Source organism: Oncorhynchus nerka, linkage group LG5 (assembly GCF_034236695.1).
Source record: "Oncorhynchus nerka isolate Pitt River linkage group LG5, Oner_Uvic_2.0, whole genome shotgun sequence".
Classification (NCBI taxonomy): domain Eukaryota; kingdom Metazoa; phylum Chordata; class Actinopteri; order Salmoniformes; family Salmonidae; genus Oncorhynchus; species Oncorhynchus nerka.
Genome location: NC_088400.1, coordinates 16,108,735 through 16,124,739, shown reverse-complemented (window position 1 = coordinate 16,124,739; position 16,005 = coordinate 16,108,735). Strand labels below are relative to the sequence as shown.

At 45.3% G+C, this 16,005-nt stretch overlaps 2 protein-coding genes across 2 annotated transcripts in view; one reads left to right on the top strand and one right to left on the bottom strand.

Moving 5' to 3' along the window:
* LOC115127704 (serine/threonine-protein phosphatase 2A 55 kDa regulatory subunit B beta isoform-like) overlaps positions 1 to 8,701 on the bottom strand; it is a 73,479-nt gene extending 64,778 nt beyond the window's left edge. Inside the window, exon 1 of the mRNA XM_065018213.1 lies at positions 8,623 to 8,701. Coding sequence (XP_064874285.1) covers positions 8,623 to 8,701 — 79 coding nt within the window. The remainder of the gene's footprint in view (positions 1 to 8,622) is intronic.
* Positions 8,702 to 11,747: 3,046 nt separating this feature from the next.
* LOC115119573 (large ribosomal subunit protein uL24) lies at positions 11,748 to 15,368 on the top strand. The gene is made up of 4 exons (XM_029648411.1): positions 11,748 to 11,835; positions 12,694 to 12,869; positions 13,084 to 13,224; positions 15,201 to 15,368. Exons 2-4 carry the CDS (start codon positions 12,702 to 12,704, stop codon positions 15,327 to 15,329), a joined length of 438 nt encoding a protein of 145 aa, XP_029504271.1. The 5' UTR covers positions 11,748 to 11,835; positions 12,694 to 12,701; the 3' UTR covers positions 15,330 to 15,368.
* Positions 15,369 to 16,005: the final 637 nt, after the last annotated feature.

Genomic DNA, 16,005 nt, shown 5'->3' with positions numbered 1-16,005 from the left:
ACTTTACTTGGCTATACTGTGCTATACGGAACTCTACTCTACACTACTGTACTTGACTATACTGTACTCTACTTGACTATACTGTACTGAAATATACTATTTTTTTTAAATGTTTACCTTTATTTAGCTGAGCAAGTCAGTTAAGAGCCATTTCTTATTTACAACCCGGACGACGCTGGGACAATTGTGCACCGCCCTATGGGACTACCAATCACGGACGGTTGTGATACAGCCTGGAATCGAACCAGGGTCTGTTGTGACTAGGGTTGCAAAGGGTCGGAAACTTTCCGGGAAATTTTACATGGGAAGTTAAGCCTGGGAATCTGGGTAATTTTGGGTAATTCCCCAAATGGGGAATTTCTTAAATTCATCAAAAAAAAGTTTGCTTATAACAGTGAACCTTTTTTGTGGGATACACATTAGGCAAATCTAGGTCTTGTGGCATATTTTGGTTAAACTATCCCCAATTAAATGGAATTGCAACCCTCTGCATGCACAGTGTATTCTTCCATCACATGTGCAGTGCACTCCTCCATCACATGTACAGCTGATTCCCAAGATATTGCATACTAATGAGATGCTATTGAGCCCACACGCCTACACTGTCTGAGCCAAGGACTACATGCTTTCTGGTAAGTTTTGATTACAATACTGGTTGGGGTGAATATATTTTATACAACATACATATTTTTCTGTTAACTAGTAAATAGTAGCCTACAGCAAAGTGTGTTTAAATCATTTCTAACTTGTTAACAATTTCTGCTAGTTAGTTTTTGCTACCATGCTTGAGTATTAATTCACCTGTTTCCATACATGTTTATTTTAAAATATTTATCATACAAAGGAGTTGTTTAATCTATCTGCTTAACTATGTATCTGTACATGGAATTGTATTTGTTGTTTTTTTACAAAAAAATATATATAATCTTTACAAAATGACACAATCTTTACAAAATGCCACAGGCACTATCTGATGTGTGGAGACATTTCACTGCAGCTAATGTAGAAGGAAAATATGTGTACATTTTCAAATACTGCGCCAAATCATTTGTGAAGAATGCAACAAAGGTGCAGAATCATCTGGCCAAGTGCATAAAGCTCCCTCAGCGCTGACAACAACCAACCTCTTACAAAAGTCCCTCTACTTCTATGTGATGTGAAAATGATGAATCATACACCTTATTGATAGCAACAGCTCATGGTCCTCCTGGAATCAGAGTTTTTTTTTACTCAATGGAGGAACATAGTCAGATAAATGCTGATGAATGTCTTGCTCAAGCTGTGTATGCAACTGGTTCACCTCTGATGCTCACAGGCAATGCTCATTGGAAGAGATTTCTGAATGTTCTTCACCCAGCATACACCCCTCCAACCAGACATGCTTCATCTACTAATTTGCTGGATGCAGAGTTCAACAGAGTTCAAGTGAAGGTCAAGCAAATCATAGAGAAAACAGACTGTTTTGCAATCATCTGTGATGGGTGGTCAAATGTTCGTTGGCAAGGAATAATTAACTACATCCTCTCCATCCCTCAACCAGTATTTTACAAGAAAACAAGGGACAACAGACACACTGTTCTCTACATTGCAGATGAGCTGAAGGCAGTCATCGATGACCTTGGACCGCAGAAGGTATTTGCACTGGTGACAGACAATGCTGCGAACATGAAGGCTGCTTGGTCTAAAGTGGAGGAGTCCTACCCTCCCATCACACCCATTGGCTGTGCTGCTCATGCATTGAATCTGCTCCGCAATTACATCATGGCTCTGAAAACAATGGATGCGCTCTACAAGTGAGCCAAGAAAATGGTTAGGTATGTGAAGGGTCATAAAGGTATAGCAGCAATCTACCTCACCAAGCAAAGTGAGAAGAATAAGAGCACCACATTATTTATGCGCGGTACTGACATGTTGAATGCACCGAGCTGTCTGTCTAGACTACTGGCACACAGCTCGCACACCCATGCATACCCCACAAGACATGCCACAAGAGGTCTCTTCACAGTCCCCAAGTCCAGAACAGACTATGGGAGGCGCACAGTACAACATAGAGCCATGACTACATGGAACTCTATTCCACATCAAGTAACTCATGCCAGCAGTAAAATAAGATTTTAAAAACACCTTATGGAACAGCAGGGACTGTGAAGCAACACAAACATTGGCACAGACACATGCAGACACATGCATACACACACACACATGATAACATACTCACTATACATACACATGGATTTAGTACTGTAGATATGTGGTAGTGGTGGAGTAGGGGCCTGAGGGCACACAGTGTGTTGTGAAATCTGTGAGTGTATTGTAAGGTTTTTTAAATTGTACTGTAAAAACTGCCTTAATTTTGCTGGACCCCAGGAAGAGTAGCTGCTTGGGGATCCATAATAAATACAAATACCACATTGGGGTGGTGTTGTCATCATGTGTGACAGTCTCCTGGAGGGGAAGGAGTCTCTCCAAGAAATGGCCATATTACAGTCTGCCGATATGGACAGCCCCATCAAGAGGGTTCTCCTGGATGATATATTTTGGGAGAGAGTGGTAAGCAGCCTGAAACTCCTGAAACCTATAACAGTAGCTATTGCACGGATTGAGGGAGACAATGCCATCCTGTCTGATGTTCAGACTCTGCATGCAGATGTAAGAGAAGAAATCCGTACTGTCCTACCCACTTCACTGTTGCTCCAAGGAGAGGAAACTGCAGTTCTGAAATACATCAAAAAGTGTGAAGACTTCTGGCTGAAACCCATACACACCGTGTACATGTTGGACCCCATGTATGCTGGCAAGAGCATCCTGTCTGGTGCAGAGATCAACAAGGCCTATAGTGTCATCCCTACTGTGTCTCGCCACCTTGGCCTGGATGAGGGCAAGGTTCTTGGCAGTCTGGTGAAGTACACTTCCAAGCAAGGGCTTTGGGATGGAGATGCAATAAGGCAGTTGTGCCAACATATCTCTTCAGCCACCTGGTGGAAGGGACTTTGTGGATCTGAGGCTCTTTTCCCTGTTGCCTCCATCATCCTCCAAATCTCACCAACATCAGCCGCCTCAGAGCGTAACTGGTCCTTGTTTGGGAACACACACACCAAAGCACGCAACAGACTGACCAATAAAAGGGTTGAAAAATGATTTGCCATCTGGGGAAATTTGAGGCTTTTTGAGCCTGACAACGAGCCATCCTTAACAAGGTTGGAAAGTGACTGTGAAGATGAGGCCTCAGAGTCTGATGTTCAAGAGGTGGACATTGAGGAGGTCCAGGGAGAAGACATGGAAACCTGAGAGGAAGACAACCAAAGCTTTACAGATGTATGTTGAAAACATTTTTGGGAGATGCAATGGATCATTGGATCAATATTCCTTTTCTTTTGTTGTTCAGTGAAATCATCCCATGTGACGAGTCAACTCATTTAATTAAAGTTAAATTCATAATTAAATTGGGGGGGGGTTTCTATTGGAAGGATTTAATCATTTGCAAGTATGTCTACTTATGATAAGGAAAATGTGTTATGTTTGTCTCCATATGATATGGTAAATATATCCAATGCAAAGTATGAAAATGTATGCACTCACAACTGTATGAAATGTATGTACTTACTACTGCATGAAATGTATGTACTCACTACTGTATGAAATGTATGTACTCACAACTGTATGAAATGTATGTACTTACTACTGCATGAAATGTATGTACTCACTACTGTATGAAATGTATGCACTCACAACTGTATGAAATGTATGTACTTACTACTGCATGAAATGTATGTACTCACTACTGTATGAAATGTATGTACTCACTACTGTATGAAATGTATGCACTCACTACTGTATGAAATGTATGTACTCACTACTGCATGAAATGTATGTACTCACTACTGTATGAAATGTATGCACTCACTACTGTATGAAATGTATGTACTCACTACTGTATGAAATGTATGTACTCACTACTGTATGAAATGTATGTACTCACTACTGTATGAAATGTATGTACTCACTACTGTATGTCGCTCTGGATAAGAGCGGCTGCTAAAATAACTAAAAAGTCTAATGTAAAAATTTGAACTCAGCTCTGATCCACTGGGCCGCTCCACTGGGCCGCTCCACTGGGCTGCTCTACTGGGCTGCTCTACTGGGCTGCTCCTCTGGGCTGCTCCACTGGGCTGCTCCACTGGGCTGCTCCACTGGGCTGCTCTACTGGGCTGCTCTACTGGGCTGCTCCTCTGGGCTGCTCCACTGGGGAGTGCTCCACTGGGCTGCTCTACTGGGCTGCTCTACTGGGGAGTGCTCCACTGGGCTGCTCTACTGGGCTGCTCCACTGGGCTGCTCCAATGGGCTGCTCTACTGGGCTGCTCCACTGGTCTGCTCCACTGGTCTGCTCCACTGGGCTGCTCTACTGGGCTGCTCTACTGGGCTGCTCCACTGGGCTGCTCTACTGGGCTGCTCTACTGGGCTGCTCCTCTGGGCTGCTCTACTGGGCTGCTCCTCTGGGCTGCTCCTCTGGGGAGTGCTCCACTGGGCTGCTCTACTGGGCTGCTCCACTGGGCTGCTCCACTGGGCTGCTCCACTGGGCTGCTCTACTGGGCTGCTCCTCTGGGCTGCTCCACTGGGGAGTGCTCCACTGGGCTGCTCTACTGGGCTGCTCTACTGGGGAGTGCTCCACTGGGCTGCTCTACTGGGCTGCTCTACTAGGCTGCTCCACTGGGGAGTGCTCCACTGGGGAGTGCTCCACTGGGCTGCTCCACTGGGCTGCTCCACTGTGCTGCTCTACTGGGCTGCTCTACTGGGCTGCTCTACTGGGCTGCTCTACTGGGGAGTGCTCCACTGGGCTGCTCTACTGGGCTGCTCCTCTGGGCTGCTCCACTGGGGAGTGCTCCACTGGGCTGCTCCTCTGGGCTGCTCCACTGGGGAGTGCTCCACTGGGCTGCTCCTCTGGGCTGCTCCACTGGGGAGTGCTCCACTGGGCTGCTCCACTGGGCTGCTCTACTGGGCTGCTCTACTGGACTGCTCCTCTGGGCTGCTCCACTGGGGAGTGCTCCACTGGGCTGCTCTACTGGGCTGCTCTACTGGGCTGCTCCACTGGGCTGCTCTACTGGGCTGCTCTACTGGGCTGCTCCTCTGGGCTGCTCCACTGGGGAGTGCTCCACTGGGCTGCTCTACTGGGCTGCTCCACTGGGCTGCTCCACTGGGCTGTTCCACTGGGCTGCTCTACTGGGCTGCTCTAATGGGCTGCTCCTCTGGGCTGCTCCACTGGGGAGTGCTCCACTGGGGTGCTCTACTGGGCTGCTCTACTGGGCTGCTCCTCTGGGCTGCTCCACTGGGCTGCTCCTCTGGGCTGCTCCACTGGGGAGTGCTCCACTGGGCTGCTCCTCTGGGCTGCTCTACTGGGCTGCTCCTCTGGGCTGCTCTACTGGGCTGCTCCTCTGGGCTGCTCCTCTGGGGAGTGCTCCACTGGGCTGCTCTACTGGGCTGCTCCACTGGGCTGCTCCACTGGGCTGCTCTACTGGGCTGCTCCTCTGGGCTGCTCCACTGGGGAGTGCTCCACTGGGCTGCTCTACTGGGCTGCTCTACTGGGGAGTGCTCTACTGGGCTGCTCTACTAGGCTGCTCCACTGGGGAGTGCTCCACTGGGGAGTGCTCCACTGGGCTGCTCCACTGGGCTGCTCCACTGGGCTGCTCCACTGTGCTGCTCTACTGGGCTGCTCTACTGGGCTGCTCTACTGGGGAGTGCTCCACTGGGCTGCTCTACTGGGCTGCTCCTCTGGGCTGCTCCACTGGGGAGTGCTCCACTGGGCTGCTCCTCTGGGCTGCTCCACTGGGGAGTGCTCCACTGGGCTGCTCCTCTGGGGAGTGCTCCACTGGGGAGTGCTCCACTGGGCTGCTCCACTGGGCTGCTCTACTGGGCTGCTCCTCTGGGCTGCTCCACTGGGGAGTGCTCCACTGGGCTGCTCTACTGGGCTGCTCCACTGGGCTGCTCCACTGGGCTGCTCCACTGGGCTGCTCTACTGGGCTGCTCTAATGGGCTGCTCCTCTGGGCTGCTCCACTGGGGAGTGCTCCACTGGGGTGCTCTACTGGGCTGCTCTACTGGGGAGTGCTCCACTGGGCTGCTCTACTGGGCTGCTCTACTAGGCTGCTCCACTGGGGAGTGCTCCACTGGGGAGTGCTCCACTGGGCTGCTCCACTGGGCTGCTCCACTGGGCTGCTCCACTGTGCTGCTCTACTGGGCTGCTCTACTGGGGAGTGCTCCACTGGGCTGCTCTACTGGGCTGCTCCTCTGGGCTGCTCCACTGGGGAGTGCTCCACTGGGCTGCTCCTCTGGGCTGCTCCACTGGGGAGTGCTCCACTGGGCTGCTCCACTGGGGAGTGCTCCACTGGGGAGTGCTCCACTGGGCTGCTCCACTGGGCTGCTCTACTGGACTGCTCCTCTGGGCTGCTCCACTGGGGAGTGCTCCACTGGGCTGCTCTACTGGGCTGCTCTACTGGGCTGCTCTACTGGGCTGCTCCACTGGGCTGCTCCACTGGGCTGATATTGAGGGTCAGTACCGGCAGGAGGGGATGGGAAAGGGGTGTGTGTGAGGGGGGGTTTGGATGAGTGAATGAACAAGCTGGTGTATGTATATGCATGTGTATGCATCCCTGCGTGTCTTTGTGAATGAGTGAGGGATGGAGGGCTGGACTGGCTGACTAAGCCTTATAACTAGCATACAGTATATTTGAGAGATGACATGGGGAAGGATTGACAGAGTGGGCATGTGGATGTGTTTGTGACTAACTGACTGAGCCTTATAACTAGCATACAGTATATTTGAGGGATGACAAGGGGAAGGATTGACGGAGTGGGCATGTGGATGTGTTTGTGACTAACTGACTGAGCCTTATAACTAGCATAGAGTATATTTGAGGGATGACAAGGGGAAGGATTGACAGAGTGGGCATGTGGATGTGTTTGTGACTAACTGACTGAGCCTTATAACTAGCATAGAGTATATTTGAGGGATGACAAGGGGAAGGATTGACGGAGTGGGCATGTGGATGTGTTTGTGACTAACTGACTGAGCCTTATAACTAGCATACAGTATATTTGAGGGATGACAAGGGGAAGGATTGACGGAGTGGGGATGTGGATGTGTTTGTGACTAACTGACTGAGCCTTATAACTGGCATACAGTATATTTGAGGGATGACAGGGGGAAGTATTGACAGAGTGGGCATGTGGATGTGTTTGTGACTAACTGACTGAGCCTTATAACTAGCATACAGTATATTTGAGGGATGACAAGGGGAAGTATTGACAGAGTGGGCATGTGTCTGTGCATGTGTTTGTGACTAACTGACAGAGCCTTATATATACACACATCTGATATCCAAGGCAGACAGCTTTTCCAAATATAGGTCACATATATTCATTCTGAAGGCTTCTTTCCCTGACTGTCTATATGATACTGCATGTGTGAGGGGGATGCTTTAATTAAGGTTAAATAATGTAGTATCTCATTCTCAGCCTCCATCCCTCCACGTTATGTCTCAATACAAGCTAGGCCACACACTGTGGCCTCTACAACTAGTCAGTATACAATTTTAACCACTGTGACCTCTCTCTCTCTCTCTATCTCACACACACACACACACACACCTAAAAGGAAGCGATTCCCAAACCTTCCATAACAAAGCCATCACCTACAGAGAAATGAACCTGGAGAACAGTCCCCTAAGCATGCTGGTCCTGGGGCCCTGTTCACAGACACAAACAGAGCCCCAGGACAGCAACAAAATTAGACCCAACCAAATCATGAGAAAACAAAAAGAAGCACGTGGAATGTGGAATACCCCTGTATAATACCAGACAAATTAACAAGAGAACATTGAAACACAGATGTCACACTGTTCGAATGAAATGGTAGTAGTGCTGTTTACCAAGAAGTTCTCTGAATGAGCAGGCTTCTCAGAATGATCAGGTTTCTCTGAATGAGCAGGCTTCTCAGGCTTCTCAGAATGATCAGGCTTCTCAGAATGAACAGGCTTCTGAGAATTATCAGGCTTCTCAGAATGAGCAGGCTTCTCAGAATGAGCAGGTTTCTCTGAAGGCTTCTCAGAATGATCAGGTTTTTCAGAATGATCAGGCTTCTCTGAAGGCTTCTCAGAATGATCAGGTTTTTCAGAATGATCAGGCTTCTCTGAAGGCTTCTCAGAATGATCAGTTCTAAACTTCTATCCACTTATGGAGCACAACCAGAGTAAAATCACATGTCAAATACTTTCCCATACTTAGAATAGTCCCAAAAGTGCAAATTCCAGGCAAAATTAAACCCAAAAGTAGGCCTATTTCACCCAGATCCGAGTTACAGTCAGTGGTGACCGTTTGCATTCATAAGTGTTGTCCTGCCCTAACTAGACTACATCATGCTATAGGATAAAACCACAGACAGGACACAGACCCTATATGACAGCTCACAATGACAGCTCACACAGTTAAGGTCAGAAGCACGGATAAAGCATATAGGCCTATATGCAGTATAGTTCCCCATATGATCAACAACATAACGAGATCTATACTAGACATCTAAACTCCCCTCCCCTATCGACCACAATACACACAGCTCCTGAGTCTCTACCTACCTTCGGTGTGGCATGTGGAAGATAGGATGGTGGTGGGAGGGCGGAAGAGGTACGGGAGATAACGGGAAAAACATTTCATCTTCTTCTCCAGTTAGCAGAAAGCAGTGCTCCGGTGTTGGCTCCACATCCGAACTGCCGCAAGAGAGAGACCGGAGACCGGAGACCGGAGAGGGATGGAACGAGCTGGAACTGCTCGTGCTATGACCGCATCACTGTCACCCATGCAGACAGTGCGAGCCGAGCATGGTCAGAACCCTTTATAACAGCGCGCTGATATCCGTGACAAGGTCTTTTGCTTCGGTGTTCATCCCGTTTTTATCTGCATGGTGTCATTTTATCCCGTGTCACGCAGGCCAGGACTGGGGGTTGTTGCGCCTCTTTTACCGGTTATCTGATGGGAGTCGGTAGGGAGGGGGCCGGAGAGGGGGTACGGGGTAGTGTGTAGCGGAGTTGGAAATTGCCTGGTCTCGGCGTGATTCAAATTAACCTATGCCCTCCGCCCCGTCTTCTTAAATAGCCTATATAATTGTATCATTTAGAGAGCGAAGTGAAGCGAAGTAGCCCAAATAATTGTGTCATTTAGAGCGCGAAGTGAATTAGAAATTCCGCAACTCTTTAAGGACAGAGGTTGATAGCCTAACTTATATATAGTTAAAATGTTTCAGCCCTTCATGGGTTTTAGGCTTGGATACAGGAGAATATATATATATTGTTTTAATAAACTGACAAATGGGCTAGATGATGGTGATTAATATTTGTCAAGCAAGCCACAATAAACAGGCTACAATGTATACTGAACAAAAATATGAACGCAACATCCAACAATTTCAACGTTTTTACTGAGTTACAGTTCATATAAGGAAATAGATTTATTTCAATTGACTCATTAGGCCCTAATCTATGGATTTCACATGACTGGGCAGGGGTGCAGCCATGGGTGGGCCTTGAAGGGCTTAGGCCCACCCACGTGGCCCACCCACTTACACATATTTAGCAGATGCTATTGCGTGTGTAGCAAAATGCTTGTGTTCCTAGCTCCAACAGTGCAGAAATATATAACAATTCAAAAATACACACAAATCTAAAGTAACAATAATGGAATTAAGAAATACATAACCATGAGGACATTGACTAGTGGCATTGACGAGAATACAGTAGAATAGAATACAGTATATACATATGAAATTAGTAAAGCAGTATGTCAATGTAGCCGATGTGAAATGGCTAGCTAATTAGCGGTGGTGCGCGCTAGTGGCGTTTCAATCGGTGACGTCACTTGCTCTGAGACCTTGAAGTAGTGGTTCCCCTTGCTCTGCAAGAGCCGTAGCTTTTGTGGAGTGATGGGTAACGATGCTTCGAGGGTGACTGTTGACGTGTGCAGAGCGTCTCTGGATCGCGCCCAGGTCGGGGCGAGGGGACGGACGTAACGTCTATACTGTTACATCAACATAATTAAAGTGACTAGTGTTCCATTATTAATGTGACCACTGATTCAATTATTAAAGTCATTATTAATGTGACCACTGATTCAATTACTAGTGTTCCATTATTAAAGTAACCACTGATTCCATTACTAAAGTAACCACTGATTCCATTACTAAAGTAACCACTGTTTCCATTATTAGTGACTAGTGTTCCATTATTAATGTGACCAGTGATTCCATTATTAAAGTGACTAGTGATTCCATTATTAAAGTGACTAGTGTTCCATTATTAAAGTGACTAGTGATTCCATTATTAATGTGACCAGTGATTCCATTATTAGTGACTAGTGATTCCATTATTAAAGTGACTAGTGTTCCATTATTAAAGTGACTAATGATTCCATTACTAAAGTGACTAGTGATTCCATTACTAAAGTGACTAGTGTTTCCATTACTAAAGTAACCACTGATTCCATTATTAAAGTGACTAGTGATTCCATTATTAAAGTGACTAGTGATTCCATTATTAAAGTGACTAGTGATTCCATTACTAAACTAACCACTGATTCCATTATTAAAGTGACTAGTGATTCAATTATTAAAGTGACTAGTGTTTCCATTATTAAAGTGACTAGTGATTCCATTACTAAACTAACCACTGATTCCATTATTAAAGTGACTAGTGATTCCATTATTAAAGTGACTAGTGATTCCATTATTAAAGTCACTAGTGTTCCATTATTAATGTGACTAGTGTTCCATTATTAATGTGACCAGTGATTCCATTATTAAAGTGACTAGTGATTCCATTATTAAAGTGACTAGTGTTCCATTATTAAAGTGACTAGTGATTCCATTACTAAACTAACCACTGATTCCATTATTAAAGTGACTAGTGATTCCATTATTAAAGTCACTAGTGTTCCATTATTAATGTGACTAGTGTTCCATTATTAAAGTGACTAGTGATTCCATTATTAAAGTCACTAGTGTTCCATTATTAAAGTGACTAGTGATTCCATTATTAATGTGACCAGTGGTCCATTATTAAAGTGACTAGTTTTCCAATATTAAAGTGACCAGTCATTCCATGGCTTACATGTTGTGTTTATAATTTTGTTCAGTGTAGTTTGTTGGTATTAGGTCTCTTCGCGGGAAATATTGCCTACTAATTGATGGTTAGGGTGTCAGTCAAGATGGAAAGTCCTAAAAGGTCCAGGAGGTCCGACTAAATTACATCATGCTTTATGGCGACATCTCCTGGTCAACATCCATACTGCGCGTATTCTACTCCAGTATACTTCCATACAGTTCAAAGCCCGCCCTGACGAACTCACACACACACACACACTGACCACCAACCTATAGCATGCTCTGAGAGGCATTGGAACTGTTCCATCAAACGATGCCTCCCCATGAAACGATATGCTTTTTTTCTTGTTGGCGTCGTCGTCCCTTACTGGATTTAATATTTTCATGAAATTGTAGGCCTAATCCATAAACAGCCAAAATACATTCCATTGACTAATATGAAACTCCAAAGCACAGTAACAATTTTGTAGGAACAAATAAACATTTCATATTTGTCAATGTACTACATACACATTTGTACATTTTTATTTTTGAATGAAATGGATTATTTTGATTGATGTAACTTCCAGCTTCGAAGTACAAGCAGCAGTAACTCTCATTCTGTGTGCACTTCTCGCGGGACTCATGTGTGAACTAATGCGAGCGGAAGTACAATGAGAGTCTCTTTTCCGCCGGTCATAGAGGAGTAATCGGCAGGGTAAGAATTCCTTGTTGACATTTTCACCAAAGTTATCAACATCCATCCTATGTTATACACTTTTGCTGGTCCCCAAAAGTACTCGTAGAGTCAGGTACCGCTGATATATTTCTAAAGTGATCACTATTGGAGCCACATTTTATATTGGTTGCTAAATAAAAACGTATCGTAATCTGCATCCCTCGACCGGTGCTGGCTTGCTAGCTACCCGTTAAACCCCAGAGAATGGCAGACAGACTACGAATTGAACTGGGCCTGAACATTCATTTCACGATTTGTTTTCATAGTGTCTTATATTTTAGCGAACCCCATGGCATTGAAATATGTAGTTTGAATGTCGCTAACACTGAAGTCCACTGCGCTTGACTAGCATCAAACATAGCATTCGCAACCTTGCTATCTGTGTACCCATGCCATGTTGAAAGCATGGATGTGACCAGTCATAGCAGCTCATTGATTTTTGTGTGAACTTGTAGGTGGTGGTCTCTGAACTGTTAAACGTTAGTTATGCAGTTGTTGGGTGGATAGCTTGTCTAGCTAGTTAAATGTTGTAGCTATTGACATGAGTTCCCGATAATGACAAGCTATCGTTACCCAGCTAACGTTAGTTATGTAGCTAACTAGCTTCACCTTAACAACAGTATATCACTTGAGGTGGTCGCTTATAAGGCTAGCGAACAAACGTTACCTTTTCGGTCGGGAATCTCTTGGCTTTGTACATAAACTATGCAGTTGTTTTGGTTTGTTAGTGGTAACAAACACATGTTGCCTAGACGACAAATGTAGCAAGTTGTGATTGATCTGTCGGGCCATCCTACCGCTCTAGTCTGAATGTTGTCTACTGTGTTTGCCCTACAGTCATCAACATGAAGCTGAATCCATTTGTGACATCCTCGCGGCGTAAGAACCGCAAGAGGCACTTCAATGCCCCCTCACACATCCGGAGGAAGATTATGTCCTCCCCCCTCTCCAAGGAGCTCCGTCAGAAGTACAATGCGAGGTCCATGCCCATCCGCAAGGACGACGAGGTCCAGGTAAAGACCCCAGAGCTACACAGTTTGACCAGACTTGATACTAATTATGAGGTTGCCTTATTAGTTGTTACTAACACGCCTGAGGAACTACATAAAACTCCAGTCCAGAACTAACACCTGATTTCTGACCAATTCAAATGAATGTTAGGATTTTGAATGTTAGGATTTTGGTCACGTGGTTATTAATGATATTTTCCATGTTTTTGCTGTGCAGGTTGTCCGTGGACACTACAAAGGCCAGCAGATTGGCAAGGTAGTGCAGGTCTACAGGAAGAAGTACGTCATCTACATTGAGCGCGTGCAGAGAGAGAAGGCTAACGGCACCACCGTGCACGTCGGCATCCACCCCAGCAAGGTGAGGCTCTGGCATCTTACCTGTAGTCACACACCTGTACCTTTTTGACACATGTGTATAGATGTATTATACATGACGTCTGTACCATTGTTGATAATGATTGTTTTAGTGTCTCAACTAAATTTGAGTGGTCACAATGGTTTTTCAAAAATGACTATTTTCTGTTGTTGTGGAGTGACGCAAAAAAAACTAGCTTTAACACCATCTAAATAACTTCCATTCTCAGCAGCTACCTGTTGGTGTTGCATACCTGTAGGAATTTCTAAATACATGCAGGTTTATCAGTGTGTCCAAGCTCAGTGGTCACCACACCTGGGCCATGGTTGGTTTAAAAAAAAAAGATTGCAGATTAAAATTGCGTATTTCTGTTGGACAAGCCATGGTAACACATCAGTTTCTAGATGCTTTTCTTATTAATTTTCTCCAATGCACTTTGACAAGGTGTGGAATCAAGGAACATTTACTTGAGAAAGAGTTCAAATGTTTCCGTAGGGTGCCTGGGTAAACTGAGCCAATGTACAGTTATTTGCCATTCACCACTTGTTTCAGCCTTCAGATGTCATGGCAATGGGTGTTTTCCTGTTATGAAGGAAGATTAGTTGACTAGTCCGCCTTACTGTAAGTCTCTGGACATCTTAACTGATTTGAACATGTCGTATGGCAGCAGGCACCTCATGTATGCTTTGTACTGGGGAAGAAACATATTTATAGCTAGTACTTATAGCTAGTACTCCGCTTAGTGCAGTTACCTGACATGTAAGCCGTTGCCTCGGATCAATGTTAGATTGTGAGACTAGCCTAGGTTACTTATTTTTGATGGTCATTGCATTCCTACTTGGCTCCGGTTGGTCTTGGACATCAGTGATATTACTAGTAGTAATGCATTTTGATATAGTTCCCCCCCAGTCTTGTGTAGAATTTGAGAGCTCTTCTCGTGTGTCTAATAGAAAGGCTCTCCGTGTTATGTCTGGACATGGATTTGTCATTAATGATTGGGATTGCATATAATGTCCATTGTTTTGTAGAAACTCACAATTTAGCTTTTTAAGCCTAGCCTACATCTGGTGTAGCTAGACTTGTATTGTGGCTGAGATGTTTCTCCATGGCGTAGCTACACTAGTATTGTGGCTGAGATGTTTCTCCATGGTGTAGCTACACTAGTATTGTGGCTGAGATGTTTCTCCATGGCGTAGCTACACTAGTATTGTGGCTGAGATGTTTCTCCATGGCGTAGCTACACTAGTATTGTGGCTGAGATGTTTCTCCATGGCGTAGCTACACTAGTATTGTGGCTGAGATGTTTCTCCATGGCGTAGCTACACTAGTATTGTGGCTGAGATGTTTCTCCATGGCGTAGCTACACTAGTATTGTGGCTGAGATGTTTCTCCATGGCGTAGCTACACTAGTATTGTGGCTGAGATGTTTCTCCATGGCGTAGCTACACTAGTATTGTGGCTGAGATGTTTCTCCATGGCGTAGCTACACTAGTATTGTGGCTGAGATGTTTCTCCATGGCGTAGCTACACTAGTATTGTGGCTGAGATGTTTCTCCATGGCGTAGCTACACTAGTATTGTGGCTGAGATGTTTCTCCATGGCGTAGCTAGACTAGTATTGTGGCTGAGATGTTTTTCCATGGCGTAGCTACACTAGTATTGTGGCTGAGATGTTTCTCCATGGCGTAGCTACACTAGTATTGTGGCTGAGATGTTTCTCCATGGCGTAGCTAGACTAGTATTGTGGCTGAGATGTTTTTCCATGGCGTAGCTACACTAGTATTGTGGCTGAGATGTTTCTCCATGGCGTAGCTACACTAGTATTGTGGCAGAGAAGTGTTTCTTCGTGAAGAGGAATTCAGTTTGGGTTTCAGGAATCTTGTCTTTTCACCACACTTTATATTGAAGTTGACCTAGAACCAATCCTCCTCCTGCTCTAAATGATTGTGCCAATCACATCTTTTCCCTCTTCCCTCTCAGGTTGTGATCACCAGGCTAAAGCTGGACAAGGATCGCAAGAAGATCCTGGAGCGTAAGGCCAAGTCTCGCGCTGATGGAAAGGAGAAGGGCAAATACAAGGAGGAAACCATTGAGAAGATGGCAGAGTGAAAATGTATTGTTTTACAATAAACTGTTGTAAAAAATCTATTTCATTGTCTGTCGTAAATGGTTTTATCACAGTAAAGTGCTGCACAGTGGGCAAGCCACACGTATGGGGATGTTTTTGTTTTGCCTAATACTCTGGTTTAGCCTGGTGGAACCAGCCTAATCGCATGATGGTTCATGTCCAAAACGAATTCTATTGGTCGCATACACATGGTTAGCAGATGTTATTGCGAGTGTAGTGAAATGCTTGTGCTTCTAGTTCTAACAGTGCAGCACTATCTAACATGTAATCTAACAATTCCACAACAACTACCTAATACACATTCTACATCGACCAAATGTATTTATCCGGGATGGATTACATCTGAATAGGTATGGTACAAGCATTCTCTCCTCAAGCCTGGCTCTCACTATAGCCTCATACAGGGCATGTGAGAATTGACGCTACATAGCCATGGGGGCTGATACTCGGAACAATTCCTCATCAGACTAAACTCACTGCTCCCCCCATAGCTTTAAATAGCTCTACAGGTGCTGCTAACATGGATGAAACTTTTGATGGACTTTATGTTATTGTTACACTACTGTCAAGGTACCGTTCCTCGTACAGGCAGAGGGGTATTGTTAGAAGTAATTTAGTCTCCATCCAACTCAGGCCTGTCGGTAGTTACACGAGAAA

What these genes read in the sequence shown, in the direction of transcription:
- LOC115119573 (XM_029648411.1), top strand. Translation starts at nt 12,702, where the DNA reads ATGAAGCTGAATCCATTTGTGACATCCTCGCGGCGTAAGAACCGCAAG. An exon ending in GCAAGGACGACGAGGTCCAG is followed by an intron (nt 12,870 to 13,083) that starts GTAAAGACCCCA and finishes TTTGCTGTGCAG; the next exon opens with GTTGTCCGTGGACACTACAA. An exon ending in TCGGCATCCACCCCAGCAAG is followed by an intron (nt 13,225 to 15,200) that starts GTGAGGCTCTGG and finishes CTTCCCTCTCAG; the next exon opens with GTTGTGATCACCAGGCTAAA.